Source organism: Syngnathus acus, chromosome 4 (genome assembly GCF_901709675.1).
Source record: "Syngnathus acus chromosome 4, fSynAcu1.2, whole genome shotgun sequence".
Taxonomy (NCBI): Eukaryota; Metazoa; Chordata; class Actinopteri; order Syngnathiformes; family Syngnathidae; genus Syngnathus; species Syngnathus acus.
The window spans coordinates 5,417,332-5,437,158 of NC_051090.1; the positions used below are offsets into that span (position 1 = coordinate 5,417,332).

At 42.9% G+C, this 19,827-nt stretch overlaps 3 protein-coding genes across 7 annotated transcripts; all 3 read right to left on the reverse strand.

The window, feature by feature from the left end:
- Positions 1-73: 73 nt before the first annotated feature.
- Positions 74-8,037, reverse strand: bsg (basigin). 4 transcript variants are annotated; one of them, XM_037250532.1, is made up of 9 exons: positions 7,812-8,027; positions 5,128-5,478; positions 4,013-4,181; positions 3,492-3,580; positions 3,281-3,417; positions 2,944-3,220; positions 1,297-1,309; positions 1,155-1,217; positions 74-1,063 (listed from the first exon to the last, which is right to left on the reverse strand). In XM_037250532.1, the coding sequence occupies exons 1-8, from the start codon at positions 7,873-7,875 to the stop codon at positions 1,157-1,159; spliced, it is 1,161 nt and encodes a 386-aa protein (XP_037106427.1). In that variant the 5' UTR covers positions 7,876-8,027; the 3' UTR covers positions 74-1,063; positions 1,155-1,156. The 4 variants fall into 4 exon arrangements, with proteins under 4 accessions (XP_037106427.1, XP_037106426.1, XP_037106428.1 ...); XM_037250531.1 differs by having other exon boundaries at positions 1,297-1,321; positions 7,812-8,026; XM_037250533.1 differs by lacking the exon at positions 5,128-5,478 and having other exon boundaries at positions 1,297-1,321; positions 7,812-8,037.
- A 195-nt stretch (positions 8,038-8,232) lies between these two features.
- Positions 8,233-12,616, reverse strand: LOC119122244 (E3 ubiquitin-protein ligase RNF126-like). Its single transcript, XM_037250534.1, has 9 exons — positions 12,496-12,616; positions 11,770-11,828; positions 11,452-11,512; positions 10,915-11,150; positions 10,771-10,839; positions 10,586-10,655; positions 10,402-10,495; positions 10,000-10,115; positions 8,233-9,902 (listed from the first exon to the last, which is right to left on the reverse strand). The coding sequence occupies exons 1-9, from the start codon at positions 12,568-12,570 to the stop codon at positions 9,726-9,728; spliced, it is 957 nt and encodes a 318-aa protein (XP_037106429.1). The 5' UTR covers positions 12,571-12,616; the 3' UTR covers positions 8,233-9,725.
- Positions 12,617-15,710: 3,094 nt separating this feature from the next.
- Positions 15,711-18,598, reverse strand: fstl3 (follistatin-like 3 (secreted glycoprotein)). 2 transcript variants are annotated; one of them, XM_037250128.1, is made up of 5 exons: positions 18,398-18,598; positions 18,021-18,200; positions 17,068-17,283; positions 16,778-17,005; positions 15,711-16,704 (listed from the first exon to the last, which is right to left on the reverse strand). In XM_037250128.1, exons 1-5 carry the CDS (start codon positions 18,462-18,464, stop codon positions 16,649-16,651), a joined length of 747 nt encoding a protein of 248 aa, XP_037106023.1. In that variant the 5' UTR covers positions 18,465-18,598; the 3' UTR covers positions 15,711-16,648. The 2 variants fall into 2 exon arrangements, with proteins under 2 accessions (XP_037106023.1, XP_037106024.1); XM_037250129.1 differs by having other exon boundaries at positions 15,711-16,701; positions 18,398-18,596.
- Between the last annotated feature and the right edge of the window lie 1,229 nt (positions 18,599-19,827).

The window sequence follows — 19,827 nt, forward strand, 5'->3', positions numbered from 1 at the left end:
CATTTTTCAAGGTCTTACTAAATTTTATACGTGCACTGTAAGTTCATCATTGAGTTGAAATGAGAGAATGGTGTAAAATTAGATAATTTTATTCAGTTTGTGCAAGTTGTACATTAGATGGTGACATTCTTGCTAACTTACACAAATCTGGCTTAAGATCTTTTCATGTATAGTTGATAACTATGACACAGCAACATCCAATCACAACAAGACTCGGGCAGATTGCATTCTGTGTTTCTTTTTTTAAACAGCGAAATGATTCGCTTCTCACCCCACATGAAAAAACTGTGTTTGAATTTAGATCAATGAAGTAAAATGTGGGTTATATCAATGTGGCAACTGCCGTTACATTTTTTTTGCAGTTGGTCCTTCATATAACATATACATATATTTAAACAAAACAAAAACATGAAATATGGGAGAAAAAAAAGTTGTTCAAATAATTTCCTATGGCGGTAAAAAGAAACAAGTAGAATACTTTAATCTTAAAGTCACATTTCAGAGTGGTAAGAGAGACAGATAGGCAAAGTCTAAAGCCGCTTTTCCATTTTTGGTTCCTGACACCCGGTCACTTTTCCGTTCCAACAGGCGCCAATTAATCGACATGATGTGGCGGTGTCAGAAAGTGGGAATTCAAAAGCGAGCCGCTCAGGGCCAAGCAAGGCCGTTTGGAAAACGGAAAAGCTGCTTCGAGCTTTGCTGAGAGGAATTTCTGAAGCAACCAATTAAAGTGTAAAGAATGGCAGCGATCCACAGCTTTTGAAAAGGTTGTCAGGGAAACATGAGCACTAACTCGCATTCCTCATTTCAGATCCTGTGATGATTATATTTTTTTTATTATGTTACAAAAGACACACATTTGGCTACGACAGTGTTGAAACTCATGCAACAGTGGTGGCCCTGTGGCCTCAAGCAAAAGACAATTTCACACACACTAAGCTCTCGGTGAAGATTATTAGAGAACAAGAGGGGAATCAGCCTTAAGAACATTAACACTCGAAAATAAAAAGGTTATTTGACATTGCAGGGCCGCGGGACGAGGTGCAGCGGGACAGCTTGGGCCCTGGAAAACAAACAAAAACAATTACTGTCAATGACTTCCAAATGTAGCCATAGAAGCAAAACTCTTTCCAGTAACAATCCATGAAGTCTACCTTTAATTGGAATTCCTTTGCCTCACGTTCTTGTCTTGGTGGTTGGCATTGGAGTTGCTCTTCCTGAAACACGAGCAAGAGAATGGCAACATGAGGGCCGTAATTGAAATAAACGCAGCGAAGAGCGCCGGCGGGTACTTACAGTGGAGCCGCGCCTGAGTCTTCATCTGGTCCGCAGCAGAAATAGCAACAAAGCAAGAGGAGGGCAGACAAAAGAGCACAACATTTGGTTAACAGCAGAACATTTGTGTGTCAAGTGCATGCCACTCCAGCCTTCATCTTCCCATCTTCTGCAAGATGGCTCCATAAGTTAGCACAAAAATTGCAAAGTCACGCATGCCCGCTTTTGGCATACGACAACACAAACCTTTGGATACGAATATTCATATATAAACTTGAATGCGTAGCAACGCGCTGATGAAGCTTGTACGAAACAAAGTCTGAGTGGACACCACAGAGGCTCATGCGTTCAAGTGAGAGAGAGAGAGCAGCAGCAGCAGAAGACTGCGGGCGGCATCTTGATGTCAAAATGTGGCAGCACAGCCACTTAAGAGTGGCCTGATGACACGACGGCCATGTACGCAGACGAGCTCCGGATGAGAGCTGAGAGGCAAATGTCTTCATGAGATAACGACAGTGGCACCTCCAAAGGCTTTCAAGTTCTGTTTGGCCAAAATTCTGGTCTATGTTCAGAAATTTCTCTTACACAGTCTTAATTTTTATCTTAATTTATCTCACCAACCGACTGAACTTCGTACGACTTCCATAAACATTACCGTAATTTTCGGACTATAAGTCGCGGTTTTTTTTCATAGTTTGGGTGGGGGGGCGACTTATACTCAGGAGCGACTTACATACATATATATGGGGTTTTTTCACTTTTTTGGGCATTTTATGGCTGGTGCGACTTATACTCCGGTGCGACTTATAGTCCGAAAATTACGGTACCAATTGTCTACAGTCTTCTCCGTATTTTATTTTATTTTTTTAAACCGGGATCAGGATTTCCAACGCCAAGTACTACTTGCCTGATGACAAAATCTTGCCTGACACAACTTTGTTTATACTAACAAAATTTGGATTTTGGAGCAAACATTTCAAACTCTTACTTGATGAGTTTGACCTTCGAGGTACCACTGTAAGAGCCTTACTCATCATGCACCGAGGACAAGATGCAGATTTCATGCAAGCAATGCCGCCACTTTTCTTCGTCTCAGTTTTTCATGTCTGTTGGTCTGGTTGGACTCTTTCTCTGGCTCTGACATGCATATTTAAAAAGAATTAAGGGGGGGCAGGGCAATAAGGAGTAACAAAAAGAAGCTCTGTGTGTCTTTGTCGTAAAGGGCCAGTGAAAGAGTGAGCCCATGTGTTCTGCACATTCCTTTCAAGAAGTGGTGACCAAGAGAAAAGTTCATTCCGGTTTATCACGCGGTCACCTCAGCTCAACCACTTCAGTCTGTCATGCAGTCCACTTACCAAATGCAAAAGTCAGCAGCGAACAGAGAAGTACAAACGTAAAGAATAAAAATGAAATAAAACAAAGAATCGTTGGACACAGAAGCGGAAACTCAACTGTGAAATTTCTACCAGGAAATGCAAATAATGACAAAGAACCAAAAGACAGGAGGAGTTTGGACTAAACGCATGCCACTACGTTTGAAAACGCATTTGATGGCAAATTGAGGCTTTCAGTCTCGCCGGTACTACGTAGTACACTGCCTTTAAGAACTCTTTTGTTTTTTGTAATTGTATGCCAAGACACTTTAACAGCTCTAAGAATGGAACGTACCGTCGGTGACATCGTCGGGCTTTCTCCTCTTCTCGTAGATGAGGATGATGGTCACCAGGATGATGACCTCGGCCACGATGCCGAGGAAGGGCCACAGGGCAGCAAGGCGGCTGCGGACGCGCAGGTGGATCTTGTCGGTGTTGGTTCCGATGTCGCTGGTGCCCGAGCAGGTGTAGTCGCCCACGTCCTTCTCCATGTTCAGGTCGTTGACGGTCAGCACCGTCTTTTCCGGGGTGCTCTTGATCTCGTACTTGTCGCTGGTGCCGTTGATGATGGGCTGAGGACGGGAGGCGTCGTTAGCGAGGTGCCGGCCGTCAAGCGGCGACATGTTGCTTACCGTTTGGACGCCATCTTGGACCTTGAACCAGGTCCAGTCGGTCGGCAGCGGGTAGCCATGGCTGACGCACACCATCACGCCTTTGTCTTTCTCGTTGCCGTGCTCGGAGTGCTTGTAGGCGGCCACGTGCGGGATGGCTACAAGTGTGGCGGGACAGAGAGGCGATGAGCTTTAATGCTATTGGTAAGGCAGGACCTAATCATCGTCTTACTTTTGACTTCAATTGTTTCCTTCACTTGTGGCTCACTCAGGAACACGCACTCATACTTTCCACCAGAGCTGTGCGTGATCTTGTCCAATCTGGAGGTGAACAAAAAAAATGTCATGACGTCTTTTTACTCCCTACAGTTGAAAATGTCCTTTGTCGTACTTATTTTAAACCACTGTAGTTGATACATCATAAAGAAAATAGATGTAAATCAAAGAAGTTGCACAGGTCAAGACAATTGCGCTTTTGTTTTGGCCAAATTAAGGTCAGGGCGAGCATGCACGACCGCTAGTCCGTGCAGCCGGGAGCACGGACCAATCAGCACGTCTACACAGTGCCGCTCTGTGGAGTGGCGAGTGCGTGCCAAAGCGCCTGCAGCGCTGATGCTAATGGGGGCGGCGGTGCGGGAGAAGCTGAGATAGAATAAAAAAGCCTAGCATGATTATTTTGTGTCAATGGCGAGTGTTTGTATTAAAAAAAACTAAATGAATGCCTCGGGAATAACGTGCACGTAAGTAACTCACTTCAGAACCGTGCTGTGGCCAGTGGCCGTGGATTCAGACGACTCGATGACTTTGCCATTGTACGTCCAGTGCGAGCCCTTGACGACGAGAGTGGTGTCGGTCAAATTGCAGCTCAGCACAGCCGAGGTCTGGTTGTTGACCTCGGAAGGCTCGGTGATGATGTTTGGTGCTGGACACGCACAAGAAGAGGACAAAGACATTTACTCTTCACAGCTCTTATGCAGTGGGAGAATCAAAACTACTATTTGAATTTAGTTCTCACAAATGGCATATCAACTATGGTCAAGTGTTGCAATGAAACCAAGCTCTCTCTCACAAGTCAAAATAAAACAGTGGAAGAGGTTAATTACACAAATACTGTGCACGGTATTCACTAGAAGATGGAGAGAAGGGAACCATAGAGGAAAGCTAGTGGATACACAGGTGAACTTAAAAAGGAAGGGAGAAGTTCTAGAAGTGAGACCATGCATAAGACGCAACAAGATGGCAGAGAAAGGTTGAGGACGCCCAACCGAGTGTGATAAGTACAAATCACGACACTTCAGTCAGACAAAATCATTGTCATATTTAAGCAAATATATACAAAAGTGTCCCGTGACCATTGGCCCTAAATCAAGTCATTCAGTAGGTAGTGAGCAAAGTCAAACGATCAACATATTGTCCAAAAAAACAGAATGTCGCATGTTGTAATATAGTCCACCTCATCGAAAGACATCCAGTAAATATGGATTGACTTCATAATAGCTTCACTAAAGATTAAAATTGTTGCCAATTGTGTGGCCATTAATCATGAGGCAAAATGGTGTGCACTACTTGACAGCCACCAGCAGAGGCACTGTTGCTTTATTTTGTTTTCTCCCAAGCTCATCAAGGGAATGTAGTCAATGCCCATTCGAGAACCCAACCTTATGACCTTATGCATGACATAGGAAAAGATAAAGGATAGAGATCATCTCAGTGTGTGTGTGTGTGTGAGGGGGGGGGATTGAATGGGGTGCGCTTTACTACAGGGGCTATTAAGAGGGAGGGTGGGGTTCGATGAGGAGAAGGTCCAGGACTCCGCTACTGAGGAGATACTATGACTCGAGTCTCCTTGGGCTTCCTCGGCCACTCACGTTCAATGACAATAATGTTTGCTTGTGAGCGGATCCACTTGATTTTTGGCGTCTTCCTCAGCTCATTGCGGTCGGGGTCATTGGAGGCGCGGCACTCGTACGTGCCGGAGTCGTCGAGGGCGAGGAGGGTGAAGCGAACGGTGCTGGTGGCGTGCGTGACGTACGTGGCGTTTATCTGCACGCGGTCGTCGCGCGCCCCGTCAAAGAGTTGCACGGCCGTCTCGTTGGGCTCTTGGCCCTCTATGAACCACCATTGCACCTCGGGGATGGGGCTGCCTATCACCTCGCAATGCAGCTCGGCGCTGTCGTCGAGCAGCTTGGTGACGGAAAGGGGAGACTTGATGAAGCCCGCTGAGTCGGCGAGGCATTTGTTAATCATTTTTGCGGGGTGTGACGGGAGGGGGCGGTCGAGCAAAGCCGGGTGATTTCATGGATTGGTGATTGAAAAATAAGGCAGTGAAAGAAGAAACAGACAAGAAAGAGACAGAAAAAAACGATTAATAAAACACAAATGAAATGGAAATATGCAAGTAGACAGAAAACACAACACTTGATTTACAGCCTTGCATTACTGAGTCGGTTTCTAATGACCTAAAATGGTATCATATCTAAAAACTAAAACACAGAGGAATGTATCACATCACACTAGAAGTTAAAATAGTAATGCAGACTAATCTTTTTTTGCTCAACAAATGAAGGTGTAAGATCTTTAAAGTCCAATTTAGAGCGAGGGAAATCTCTAGAAACACAGTCCAGCATGCCATAATTTACAACAGTATGAAAAGCAAAGCAGATGAAGCCCAACTATAAGCAACAATGGAATGAACAGACCCCCACCCCATCTGTCAGGAAAATGTATACATAAATGGCAGCATGGTGGAAAATTTCGCACTTTATGACAACTCCAGAATGCAAAGGAAAAAAAAATCTTCTAGTTTGGGGTATGAAGCTTGAACAAATAAGGGATCCAACTAATTGGCTTATTTGACAAAGGCGGATTAGTGGTGAACAAGGGCCGGCGGAGTCTGCCCATGCATCCGATTTAGAATCTTGAGCTAAATGTGTCTGTTTTGATCCGTTACAGCACTGTAAAGCTATTTTAAAATGAACGCAACATACAAGGTTGTTGCAGGACTGTGACGCTACAATCTTGGTTGTTGCAGAACTATGCCAAGTGTAAGTAGGCATGCTTTATCTTTGCTGGGAGTCCATGTTCATATTTCATCTATCAGTAGTGGGGAAAATGACCTGAGAATTGCTTCAACTTTTGGAAAAAGACAAGAGTCATCCTAAGGCAATATTGACATTTTAAACTGAACTGGAAAGGTTAGTGCAATGTCAAGGTCGCAAACAGTCAGATGCAGTTGCAGCATGAGGAAAGAATAAAAAACATTGAGATTCACATTGAGACGCTATTTGAACCTTGTCCCCTGCTTGGCAGGAAAGGGATTAACTTCCTGTTCCCCGAAGTCCACATACAGAACATTCAATGGATCTGCACGTCCATGCAAAGTCGCCCGCTTAGTCTAATAATAGTCATTAATTTGATGGGGCAGGTGAGTGCATATATTTCAACATTACAGCTCAAGTCATTCCTTTTTATTTTAATAAAAGGATCATTCACTGGGCAGGTTAAGAGACTGTGCTCTGAACATTAAAGCCCCAATAACCAATAATGACTGGGGGGTAAATCTAATTTACAAAGTAAAGCAAGATTAAAGATTTATAATCGCGTTTCTTGTCATATCACCAATTTGCTACTTTTGGTAATAAGCTGTGAGATGTATATATAATTTTCCTTTTTTGTACACAGTCGAGGATTGTTTTTTATACAAATGCTCACTGCATTGTAAATTCGTCATACAAGAGCAAAAAAAATGGCACAATCATTACGATTTACGTACTGGTTCGTGACCACTGAATTCCGTCGTAAAGCGAGAACCATTTATGCTTCAGTTGCTGTGTATTAGCAGGAAATGCATTTTGACGCTATTATTAAGATTAAGATATAAGATTCAAGATTCCTGAATCTTGAATTATCGTAAGAAAACTCTGAAAACACGCACGTGACGTCGACCGGATCACGAATACAAAAGGCAACCAGTAAAAATGGATTCATACAGAGTCAGCATTATCATCAAAAAGGTTGATAAAGGTTGGTAAAATATAAGTTTATCCAGAATTCCTACAGCTAAATATTTAGCAACCACTGATGGCCTTAACAGGCCGGACGAACCCGAAAAACGAATCAACGGGACATACATTACCGATTATCATATAGCTGACAGGAGTATTGCGTAAGCGTCAACATTCCTTGTCGTGGTTACTTATTTACACTCAAAGGGCTACTAAAACTGTAAACTTAAAAAAAAAAAAAGGTTTAGAGTTGAAAGACAACGGGGTCATTGATGCTAATCGCGCTAATAAATTTCACGCTCAGCAAATTAGCAAAACACGATGCTAACCAGAGGACGCCTACTGGAGCTAATACTAATGACCTGTAGGGTAGAGATTTATTTCGTTTGAATTGTGGCATATATTTTCGCTTGCATCGACAAAAACAATCAACCGCTAACCTAACGTCCATAAACCAAAGAGTAGAGAAGCACATAAACGTCCGCGACGAGGGCAAAGTCTTCCATCTTCCACTAATATGGCTGACTAGAGAAGGGGAAATCGCTTACCTGTGGATGCATTGGCCCGCCAGCAGCTCAACACAAGGACACTGATGGCCCAAAATAGCTTCATGGTTTATAACCTAGATCGCGCTCGATGGAGAGTTTGGCTGCGTTTGGCGTCCTTGAAGTTCAGGGTGCTGAAGAGAATGTTGACCAGCCGAGCAGAGACGCTTGTCGTTCTCCAGTTGCTACTAGTCAAACACGCCCCGGGCCGCACGTAGACGTGACGTCACTGCAAAAGGCGTGGTCAAATAGTCACTTTTCACCTTTGTTGTATTTAGTGATGAAATCTCAGTTATAAAATGTTTAAGAATGTCTATCTATTAATACTATAGAATAAAATTATATCCGTGGGTGGGTAAAATTGTACATCATAGGTTATTATATTCCAGTAACTAGACAATTAAAACCATAACTCCCACCGACATCTATTCAATTAATTTTAATATGCATGGATTGGAAGTGTGAGAGAGAAGAAATTAAAAAGCACTTTCTTTGTATATGCCCAGGTTGTGATATTTTGGAGAATGTTTTGAGGATATTTACTGTAACGGTGGCTCTTGGGTTTTATTTGCCTTCATGGTAGGCATACATCTTTATTCTTTAAAAAAATACATGTAATCTATATCAACACCTCTAAATTGCAGTATAACCTATTTAAAAATCCCAAAAATTGAACATAAACTAAGCCTGATCTTATAAAACTGCCTGTGACGTAAATACATTATGAAGTTGCTTTAACAGTTGAAAGGTCAAATCAATCATTGCAGACAGAATTGCATTGTTTACGTTTGAATAGTTTCACATCATAAAGCCAAGCGATTTTCTTTTCTCCACATAAAACCAAAGTCGCTTCCAGTAGAACAATCCGTTCTGAATTGAAGCCCTTTGAAGCCGAGATGCATGATACAAAATGGAGGAAGTAGGGCCTCGATGGCCATACAATTAAAAAGGAAGCAGAATTGATGACTTCATTGATGCCGGCAAGAATCTAACAAGAGCCCAAGAATTTGAAAAGTACAAAACAATCTCCAAAATCTTATTTTGCATTGAAACTGCTTCCTTGTGAGTTTGTTGGGATTAGGGATCGTATGTGACTAAATTATGAAATGTTTTATTGCTCGATCAGGCATATGTTGATTCATTAATAAATAAAAAAAAGCACTGCTGTGTTCTGAGAGTTAATTTCGTTGCAGTGCCGCAAAAACTTGACGAGTATTTTTTGTCTCGAGCGTTATCACCCAGACCTCTTTATTTTCATACAGGATCGTACTGCAAATCAACTGGCAACCTTAGAAAATAACTCACCTTCCACTCAGGTTAAACTGCGCTGCGCTTGAAATGTTTCGACTACATGGAGGATGCGAGACATTTTTTAGGCTTTGCGAGTAAAATATAAAAATGACCGTTTATGCGGAAAGCAAGTTTTCACGTCATAGTACGTGTCGTATGGTCAAACAGAAAGTGGAGCCTGGATAGGAGAGTTATTGCAAATTTAAAAAATTAGGTGCATGGTAAATAGAATAGAATAGAAAGTCCCTAGATATGAATTCTACTCTTAAAAAAAACTGAATTAATGTCGAATTCACTTTGTTTTGCACACTGGCGACACAACACATTCCCAAAAGTTCTACCATGAGGTGTCTTTTGAAGTCTTTTGCGCGTTTCCTCACATTGTCCCTGACTGAGGCTTTACTCCAGGGAGCTTCCACCCACCTTTTGTTTGAATCCCTGATGGAATTAATAAACAGGAGTGACCAGACCTCACCTTTTACTTACCGCCAACAAACCGAGCGCGCTTAATGAAATTGCACTCGTTTTTTTTCTCCCCCCTTTTGTCAGGGAGACAGCAAGGCAGCAGGGGAGCTCCAGCCGGCTCAAAAAAAGAATAAAAAATAGAGACGGATGAGAAATGATTCTCTATGAGTTATCAGTGGAGTTCTCATTACTGGTGGAACTGGAAGAGTGAGGGGTGGAGGAAGACGATGACGACGTTGAGGAAGAGGAGGAGGTAAAGTTCATCCCTGATAGTTCTGGAGGGTTGGTCGCTGTGTTCTGGCCGCTCAAGCTTTTCCTGCACACCGGACACGTGTCGTGCTGGACACAGTGGCAGAGAAAGAATGTTAAAAACGACAGTTAGTTCTTGTGACACCCTAAAATTCTAATCTGATTAGCGACAGAGCATTTCGCCTACCTGCTCAAGCCAGGGCACAATGCAGTCGTTGTGGAACATGTGATTGCACGGCAACTGCCTCACGTTTTCTCCCACGCTGTAATCTTCTTTGCACACTGGACATTCCAATCCTGAAGCTGGAAGACAAGCCACGTATGACCAAAAACAACTTGAAACCACAATTATAAAGTGTAATGCATTCAGTGGTTCTATGGGGCCCTTTATGCTGACCAAGCTGATTTTAACATCAATATGAATTTCACCCAACTTTTTTTTCCTCTTTAAAATTCAACAAAATTTTTATCAAATCAAATGAATGGACACATTTGTGGAAAAAAGGACCAAATGAGGTAAGTACATCTCATCATGACTTTGCAATAAAAACTATTTAAATTGGATACGGAGAGCCGACATCCAACTTACCAACGTGTTCCTCTGTAACTAGGACTGAAGGCAGATTTTTTATTTTATCTCTATCGGCAGGCGGAGGTCCCGTGTTCTCAAACTGGTTTAATAACTGAAAAATGAGGACAAAAACACAATTTGTATAGACACACACACACACCGTACAGGAAACTATAATTAAAGAGAGAACTATAAAAAACACCTGTGTTATGATAGCATCTAACCCGTTAGCACCCCACGCGTAATCCATAGGATTCGAATGAAGAACACCCCTGGGAAAACAAGAGACAAGAAATGGACGTATGGTCTCATCTGCCATCTCAAATCAATCTAAAAACAAATTGATCATTTCCTGCTCATCACCCAGAGTGTGCGGCAAACACTCACCAGGGTCCAACGCCAATATTTGGCATTGCAGTGGGTGCAATAATTCCATTCACTAGCTGCTGAATGATTCTAGGAGAAGCACCAGAAATGAAAATGTCAAAACAAGCATGGTGCCAAATGTTTGGCGCCCTGCACGACACTCACCCCTCTAAAGTCGGAACGCCTTCGTGCCTGCCTGGCTGCCGTCTGGAGCCGTGACGATTCCTCGGCTGCCGGGCGCCGTAGCGTTGCCGTGACGCGTTCTCCCTTTCTCGCCGGCTCTCGGCGTCGCGGTTGTCCTCCGCTCCGAGTCCGGCTCCGAAGTCGAAGGCATCGTCGAAGACGCTCAGCGAGAATTGGCTGTAGCTCGACGGGAATGTAAACATGTGCGGCTCTATGTTCTGGAGGAGGAGAAATCGATGTAAAATCTATTGTCATTATTTTTGCGCAACACATCACAATCAGGCTTTGACTTTATGCATAAGTGTGAAAAACGGCTCAAAGGCAGTTTTGTTGAATGTTGATTTGTTAATTAATCTCACATCATTCATCATCAAGCACTCAAGTCAACATCCTTGAGAGGTTAGTCACATTGGCAGTCAAAGGAGACATTTTTATTCACAATTTGAAAGAAAAAATACATTTTGCAAATATGTCTCCTTGAACAGAGAATGCGAAATGAGTAAAGAATGAGTTAGGAACCTCGATTGGTTGCTGGATTCCTGGCCCGCTGGAGATGGTAGACATGGAGCCATTGTCAGCACTAGACGGGAGACAGATAGTTGACGAGTTATGTGTTATATATATTTTTTTTAATCACACTAATCGTGCTTGTTTGCTTGGATTCCTATTAATGTCACAGCACACCCATTAGCATCCAATTTCAATGTTTCCATGCAACGTTAATGCACAGACATGATTGTTATTTCATTACACATGATGAATGGTGGAAGATTTAAAATGGACACAAATTTAAAGTATACTTGATTTGCATGGTGGTAAAAAAAATAATATGCATACCTTCTTTCTTCCAGCAGCTCCTCGATGAACCCCGACTCACATCTTGGGCAGGTGTACTCCTTAGAGACAAACAAATATCATTTGTTGAATGTCCCTAATGAGGGCAAATGAAGCAGCAATGGGTTGTCCTGCCTCTTCTCATATACTGAACGAAGCAAAGAATGATGGTCCTGGGACTTTTCTGACACACTTCGTATACAACACTGGAGCAGAAGAATGTGGATGAGAGACGATCATTCGAGAGCGTGACAACCTTGTGTACCTTAATGAATGGCAGGATGAGAAGAGAACGCAACATTTTTGTTTTGGAAATTACGGTATTGTTTCTGTAAATGAGTGACGTAACGTGTTCCGATGACGACATTGACGTTCAAGTAGTCACACAACATTAAAGTACCATAATAAATATTAGAGTCAATTTAAGACGTCTATATTAAATTGACAGCGACCTTTGGTGAATGAAAGGAACGTGGCTAATTGTCTTACAAGTGTCACAGATTTACATTTTAAAACGTAACGAGTTTTATATGTAAAACGAGCTTTAAAGACAGCAAGCTGGCTATCCTTGCTTTTAGCAGTACAGTTAAAATGGGACCTCGTAGGTGTTAGCATGCTAACGCTCGGCCCCGATGACGAAATGGCCCTTTAAAACGTCAGAAAACAAAAAATATGCTTTTAATACACTGGGACGATTTTGTACCTTAACGTAACGTCGGGAGTACTTACGGGAAGACGAGGGCTGATCTCCGCGGTACATCTGTGACAGAAGAACCGGCTAGGCCATGGATGTGCTTCGGCCATCTTTTAGCCTCTGAGGTGGAGACGTTGGAGCACGTATGGAGCAACACCGAGGACAATGTTTTTTATTTTTACCCGCATAAATTAGCCAAAAGCGCATATAGTGTCACTCTATCTTCCAAATAGGACTCAATAAATACACAAATTATTGGATTTATAAAATTATATTGACTAAAGACTAAGGAGCTTTAACGTGAGTGGAGGAATCGGGACTAGGGAAAATGGTTAATACAAAAAATATATATTTATGTATTTATTCATGTACAAAATCTAATAAAATCGACTCCGATTTATTTTTTAATTTTATGTAACCAAAATAAATCTCAGCGTTGACAGTTGGGCGTTAGTAGCATAGACACAATGTTGCCACAAGGTGGCGGCCGTGTGAACCTAGTTGCGTGCAGTGTACTGCACTCACAATTTTAAATAATCCAACAAAATTGCACTTTGTAAGGTACATAATAACTTGAGTGGGGGAGAAAAACATACTTTTATAGTCTCTTTCACCTGTCAAGTGAATTAGCCTGAGGGGAAGCATCATAACTTCAGCCAATTTGTATTATCAACATGGTTTGTCTGGAACATTATTTCAGAACAGTTTTATAAGGTGTATTGTGAAAAATAAAGATAATGTCCAGGAAAGACATTATGTTAAACACATTTAGACCAAAATAGTAACAAATGGAGAGCAATTGGATGGAAAAGTAATTGCTGTTCCTTTTTATTTTTAGACTGTATCATTCACTCTTAATGGGTTAACCGTAAGTGCAGATTTACTGCTGTAAAAACACAAGTGTAGTGTCTCTCTTGTCTGGCTCAAAGCAAGGAGGAGTTCTCGTACGAGTAATCCATCAGCCAATCCCATCCCTCCGACAGACTGGCCTGATGTTTGTATACATGGACCTGGAAACTACTTGTAACATTTTTAGGATGGAATTCTTTGGGAATTAATCACAATCATAAAAAGAAGGGCACCTCAATTAAAAGTTAGAGGTTTGTTGCCCGAGTATACTGTAAATACATTGCATTGTTTTTCCTCTCCATGTTTTTATAGCAAACACAGCTGAAAATGTCAAGTCCTGTATTTGGATCAAGTGTAAACTTCATTGTTGTGAGAATGAAAACAAAACATGTTGGAGATGAGCGTAGATTAAGAGTGGACGTTTTCTCCGGGGCGAGGTTGTGGATGTCGTGTCTAGCACGTCTGCTGTTGTGTCTGCGGGGTTCATGTGGGAGCAGAAGAAACCTGTCTGTCCCATGGGTCCAGATTAGAGAAGGTCTGATAGCACGGAGGTTTGCTATGTCTGCCCGTCTGAGGTCATCTATTGTCTCTTTGTGCCCCGGTGCGTCACCGCGGCCTTCCAGTCCAACGCTCATCGCAGCCATCCAAATGTGGCCGGGGAGTGACTGCGGGTCAGCCGCCGGTCATGCAAGCCACACAAAACAAGTCCGAAAATACCGTGGGATCTTTTCACACCCTTGTTGTTCCATTTGACTGTGGGAAGTTCTTGGACTCGTGTGGGTAGATTTAAATTATATAAATTTTCTAACAATCGTTATAATCGTTAATTTTATGCCACTTAAAAATGTTAAAGGCTCATCATAGAGGTTTTACTGTATACGATAATGTCATCATGTTGATACATAAAAACACTTTCTGGGAAATTAAGATTATCCACAGCAAGAGTGAAATTAATTCCATGTAGCCACAAAACCTCACATGCATGCGACAAATGGGCCGACGTTTGAAAATATGGATTAATATGTGGGGAAAATTGAAGACCTTGGAAACGGCGTGTGCTTGCAGATACGTTGCGATGGCGGGGCTATGATAAATATTAGTTTCAGCTGTGGGATGGAGGCGTTTACAATGCGGTGGTGCTTTCTCCGACGAGTGGGTGGTCCGCAGGGCCCACTTTCAACTCTCATTTGTAATCTTGATGTTGTCTGTCTGACTTACTGGAAACGAGAGGGGGAAATTTGCAGGAGTGCCGAGGATCCCATGTGGATGTCGTCGACGTGTCACGGCATGAGGAGCGGCCCCTGAAATGAAAGTCACAAGGGTGCATGATGTGATGCAACTTCGGTAAATAATATGCTTGTTTAGAACAGGTGCAGGGCAGCCGTCATCACACACAAGGGTCAAGGATATCTCAGTTGGTCCGCAGCAACTTTTATTTATTATTAAAAACCCTAAAAATTCTTGAGGAAACACTAAAAGAATCATTTTATGTTCTCTTTTGGGGGATGGATGGAAATGTACAAATAAATTCCCAGAAAATATAAAAGAAAAACAATTCTGGCCTGACACCGAGCATATTTCAGGAGTTTGGGGCCCCCGCGGTCCCCCCTCTAGCTCCGCCACTGCTGGAAGTCATAATATGATTTTCTTTGTTGCCACTTGTGACTTCCTTGAAACTTGAAAGTTAAGACTCAATAGCAGAATGTGTTTATTTTCAGCATCTGTGAGATTCCTTCACCTTGATCTTGTTCCAATCACTGTGCGGTTGTTAGCCTATCCTACATAACGTGTTTGTGTTTACCATTCATAGAAGGTCAAATGACAGCCACATCTGGATGCCTAAGTAACAAGATGAGATCAAAACAAGTTGTTTTTTTGCCTTGGGTCTAGCTCATTAAATTAGGCCTCCCTCTCCAGCAAGTCCGTGTGCTCAGCTCAGATTTTCACCACAGACTCGGGGAGTTTATCGAGGTCGTCAACAAAACACAAACCTGACTCACCTCTGATGGCGCGACATCAAGTGTTGGCTACTGTGGTCCATTCCGAGGCTAAGTCAATCTTCTCCGCTACATTCTTTTGGGAAATTCCGATCAAATTAATGCAGCCAAAAAAAAAAAAAAAACAAGAGCAGAGTGTGTCCTACAAAAGCTTGTATTTACAAAATAAAACAAAAACAAAGGCGAGCGTTCCTCAGAGGAGGTAAAGAAAAAAACGGTTCAATGTTAGGAATGTTTCCATGCAGGATTTTTTTTTCTTTTATGGAAAGCTATTTTAGAATTTATTGGATATTTTAATACACTTTTTGTCCTGCTAAGACAATTCAGGTAATGCAACTCGTCATTGAAAACAATGTTACTTGCAAAATAGGTTGAAAAAAATGCTCAAAGCGGCTTTCCAAAACGTTGGTGTAAACATGAAATGCTTTACTAAAAAACACACACAAACAACTTTATCAGAGTGCAGCTTTGAAATTGCCAAAGCTATAAACTCAGTCTCAGCTCCCCGCCCAGTGGATTTTATACCATCAACTTAATGAGGAAAAACAAACTGTGTTTGTCATAAAAGCGAGCCGTAAAAAAATGCGGTCGTAAGAATAAAAACAAAGCACAATAAATACACTTTTGCTTCATCTTTCCCAAGGATACATGTCTTTGTTATTAGGATAAATTCATAAATAGTGATTGATACCTTCTCCAATAAATAGTCGCGGGACTCTATTTACAATATGAACACGTCTCCCGCTGAGTTCTGTCTCTCTTGATGTGTTCATCTGCCCCAAACTTACTGTCATGTGTTTTTCTACATAGGGTGGCGTAGCGTGGGTTATAATTTGGCTCACTGGGTGCACGAGGTCAGTTTTTAACCTTTTGTAGCTTTTTGGGCCACAATGTGGGCAAGAGTGGCATTGCAATTGATTTTTTTTTAAATATGCACACCTTCAAAGTTTTGCATCCAAAAAGGAGTACCCTATGTCCAAATTTTGGTGTGACCACAACGAGCATATTTTTAAGGGGATTTTAAATGGCACTTTTTTTCCCCAGATCTGATACAGCAAAACTTCAATTGTCCATTGTGGACAATGCAGAAGTGCGGAAGTGAGCCAACAATTTGCAAAAATGTGTTTGATTGTGACATGGTGCATGATTCTAGTTAATTTCTGCAAAATTTGAAGATGGACAAGGATTCCAAACCACTAAGTGATCACAATTTGGGGGGAAATTTATGCACCCCTGGCATTCCCCTGGCACCTCCATGCCACTGCTTCCATACCAAATCGATCGTCTACAAAACTGAGGAATGATTGTCGCAAACACAACAGAGGTCATCGCTTATCGACGTCTAGACTGCGTTTTCCTCGCTGCCATCGAACACGTGCGCTTTCCTTGGAGGACCTGCAGAGAAAAGACACAGCCAAGTGTGATGATGAGAAGCGATTTGAGAAGTCAAAATATTTCGAGGCGTCCGTACTGTTGCAGTGGCCGTAGTGGCGGACTCCTATGGAGCGGCCCAGGAAGCAGGTGGCACGGCGCAGGTGGCAGGCGCTGGGGTACGTAATGTTGTCGTTGCCGCAGATGGGCTGCTCGGAAAGCAGCGGTTTGGGGCAGGGCGTGGATCGGCACATGACGCAGTGGGCGCTGTCGGTCTGGTCCGTCACGCAGGTGTGCGTCCCCGGACACACCACGTTAGAGCACGACTCTATCAAAACAACAAAAATGTTGAAATGCAAAATAGACGGCTAAAAAATAGCCAACGCTTACTTTTGCACTCTCCCTGGTACATGAGCTCCAGGTCGGGGTGTCCCATGCAGCGGGCCAGGAGGAGGACGCACTCATCCTTGTACGACCTCCCGTCGCTGCCGCAAACGGCGTGCCTGCGTCCGATGTGGGAGCAATCTGGAGCGCAAACGCACTGCGGCCTTCCCATTTTCATCTTGCACACTTTCCCCACGCCGCACTTCACGTCTTCGCATGTCTCTGCGAAAGAAAGGGGGCGTTTGCAAACTCACAGAGTCACTTTAGTTTCACAAACCAGACTATGGCGCAAGTTTGAACCTCGCCTGATATTTACACATTTGGTAAGTGCTACGCATGCACAGGGGCGATGGAATGCGGGCCTGGCGTGTTTTCATAACATGTCCAATGTGAAGCGGCTGCACGCAAAGCTCCCGCAGAGGCGGGGGCAGGGCGGAGCTTCGATCCGAGCAGTTCAAATGACTTTCGCGGAAAGTTTTAAGTCCCGTGAGACGAAGCAGATGAGCTACGTTACCGGTTGCTCGGTTGGAAGCGTAATCTTACGCGGAACGGAGAAAAACCAAAGAGGCTAATCTGTTCCCAGGACCTTTGAAGAGAACTTGTCGATCAGGGGTCATTTCAGGTTTTAGAAAGTTCTGCAAAAGCTGGACTAAATACAGTTGGAATCTCACAACCCTAAAAACAATTGCTAAAAAAAAGTGCGACAGAATTCCAAGGTCATGTTCATTAAGGTTCCTCGTCCATGAGTGTTCATACTCCCTTTCCAATTTGAAGGATGAATGACCTTAAATCAGAGAACACGTGGGAGGAGCACTTTTATCAGTACTTTGTAGTGGCAAGTTCTACCCTTCCCCCGGTTCTCATTGCTTTCTTCCAGTGTCATCACCACATAACTCAAAGGTTCAAGTGAACCTAGATGAACCCTAAAAAGTTCCACAAACTGCTTTTTTTTTTTTTACCTTTGCAGGGTTTACAGGAAACGATGCCCAGGAAGCCCAACAGGCTGACCTCATTCATGGGCAGGCTGGCGTTGGACCACGCCGTGTCCAACCGGCCCCCCGCACAGCACTCCTCTCTAGTGACCCCTCTCATCAGCACCATGTCGCATCGCTGGCTTTGCTGAAGCCAGCACATCCCAGCTGCAAAAATCACAAATTATGAATCACATTGATCAATGTTGTCTGATCGGTGAGCTGCAAACAAAAATCCCCCTGTGACACATTTTGGGTCCCCGAGCCTAAGTTTGGAAAACCCTGCATATCAATTAGCTTCTTCCATCTGTTCTTTTTAATAAGTAATGTTATTTTTCATGGACACTAAGCCAGAATTCACTTACCACTAGCAGGGTTGCTCCCAATTTGACCCAAAGCAATAACAACAACAAACACCACGTAGCTCTCCATCTTGTGCCGTACTTCTAAAAAGGGGGAAAAAAAGTCACGACAGGGACGAGATGTGATGTTCCTCCGGCGCTAACCTTCTCACACTAACTTGCTGTGGAAGCCTCTCTCTCCTTATGTGAATGAATGTGTTGTGGCTAAGTGATGCCCCCCCCCCCCCCACGCACACCTCCTCCTCCCCACCCTCCTCCTCTGTATAAATATTTAGCCCAGATGGAATTATGCTGCTGGGATGGGTGCTGCTCTCAGCCAGTAATAAGACGGGGCAGGCACGACACTTTGACGCTGACTCAATTCCCAGAGTCGGGAAATGATCCAGACGCCGGCCACTTACTACATGACCTCATAAATGGGCGTATTAGACTAATTACAAGTGCATCGTGATCGCTTGGATTTATTAATGGCAGCATTAAATCCGATTGTTGAAATGTTTGGAGAAATGTATTTGTCATTTACAGATAGATCCAAAATTAATTCAATGATGATTATTTTCTTTATATACCGTAATTTTCGGACTATAAGTCGCACCGGAGTATAAGTCGCACCAGCCATAAAATGCCCAAAAAAGTGAAAAAAACCATATATATGTATATAAGTCGCTCCTGAGTATAAGTCGCCCCCCCACCGAAACTATGAAAAAAACCGCGACTTATAGTCCGAAAATTACGGTAGTAGTGCAATGGATTTAAGATGATTAAACTCCAAAATTCTGTCAGTGTCTAAATACTTATGGACCCGACTGTAACGGCCTTCTTCTTTATCCTCGTGCGGTTGCTCTGATAGAAACCAGAGATTGTGATCTCACGCTTTGCAAGCGAGGGACTTCTTCAAACCAGCATGTTGCAAGTGTAATTAAAATCAAGTGGCTACAATGTTCAAACCATTCCAGCCTTGCCACAGTTTATTGACAGTCTGCTTTTGCTGTTATCTGATCCAACTGCTGCGGTTGCAATGATTCCACAACTTTTGTGGTAAATGGAAGCATGGGAAAGACGGAGTACACTGAAGCGACACTGGCTACATGCTAACTGTTTATCAATTGTTGTGAAGCTAAGATCACATTTTAGGACATTTATGTAGAAATCCAGGAGATTTCAAAAGTTTCACAATTTAATTTTAAAAATAGTGTTTTGTTTACGGTGTTCACGAGGACACAGGACATGGTTGCATAATGACAATAAGACCTTTAAATGTCACAAGTTGACGTCATACGAGGGACTTTTAAGGACAGGGGCTTCTTAGTGTTTCGCACTCCTGACACATGCGGTTTTGTGGTAATGAATCAAGAAAATGTTACGCAACACAAAAAGATGTGTTCGGTCACTGTCGTGATTTTCTTTTGATTGCATTTATGGGCCTAGAGGTG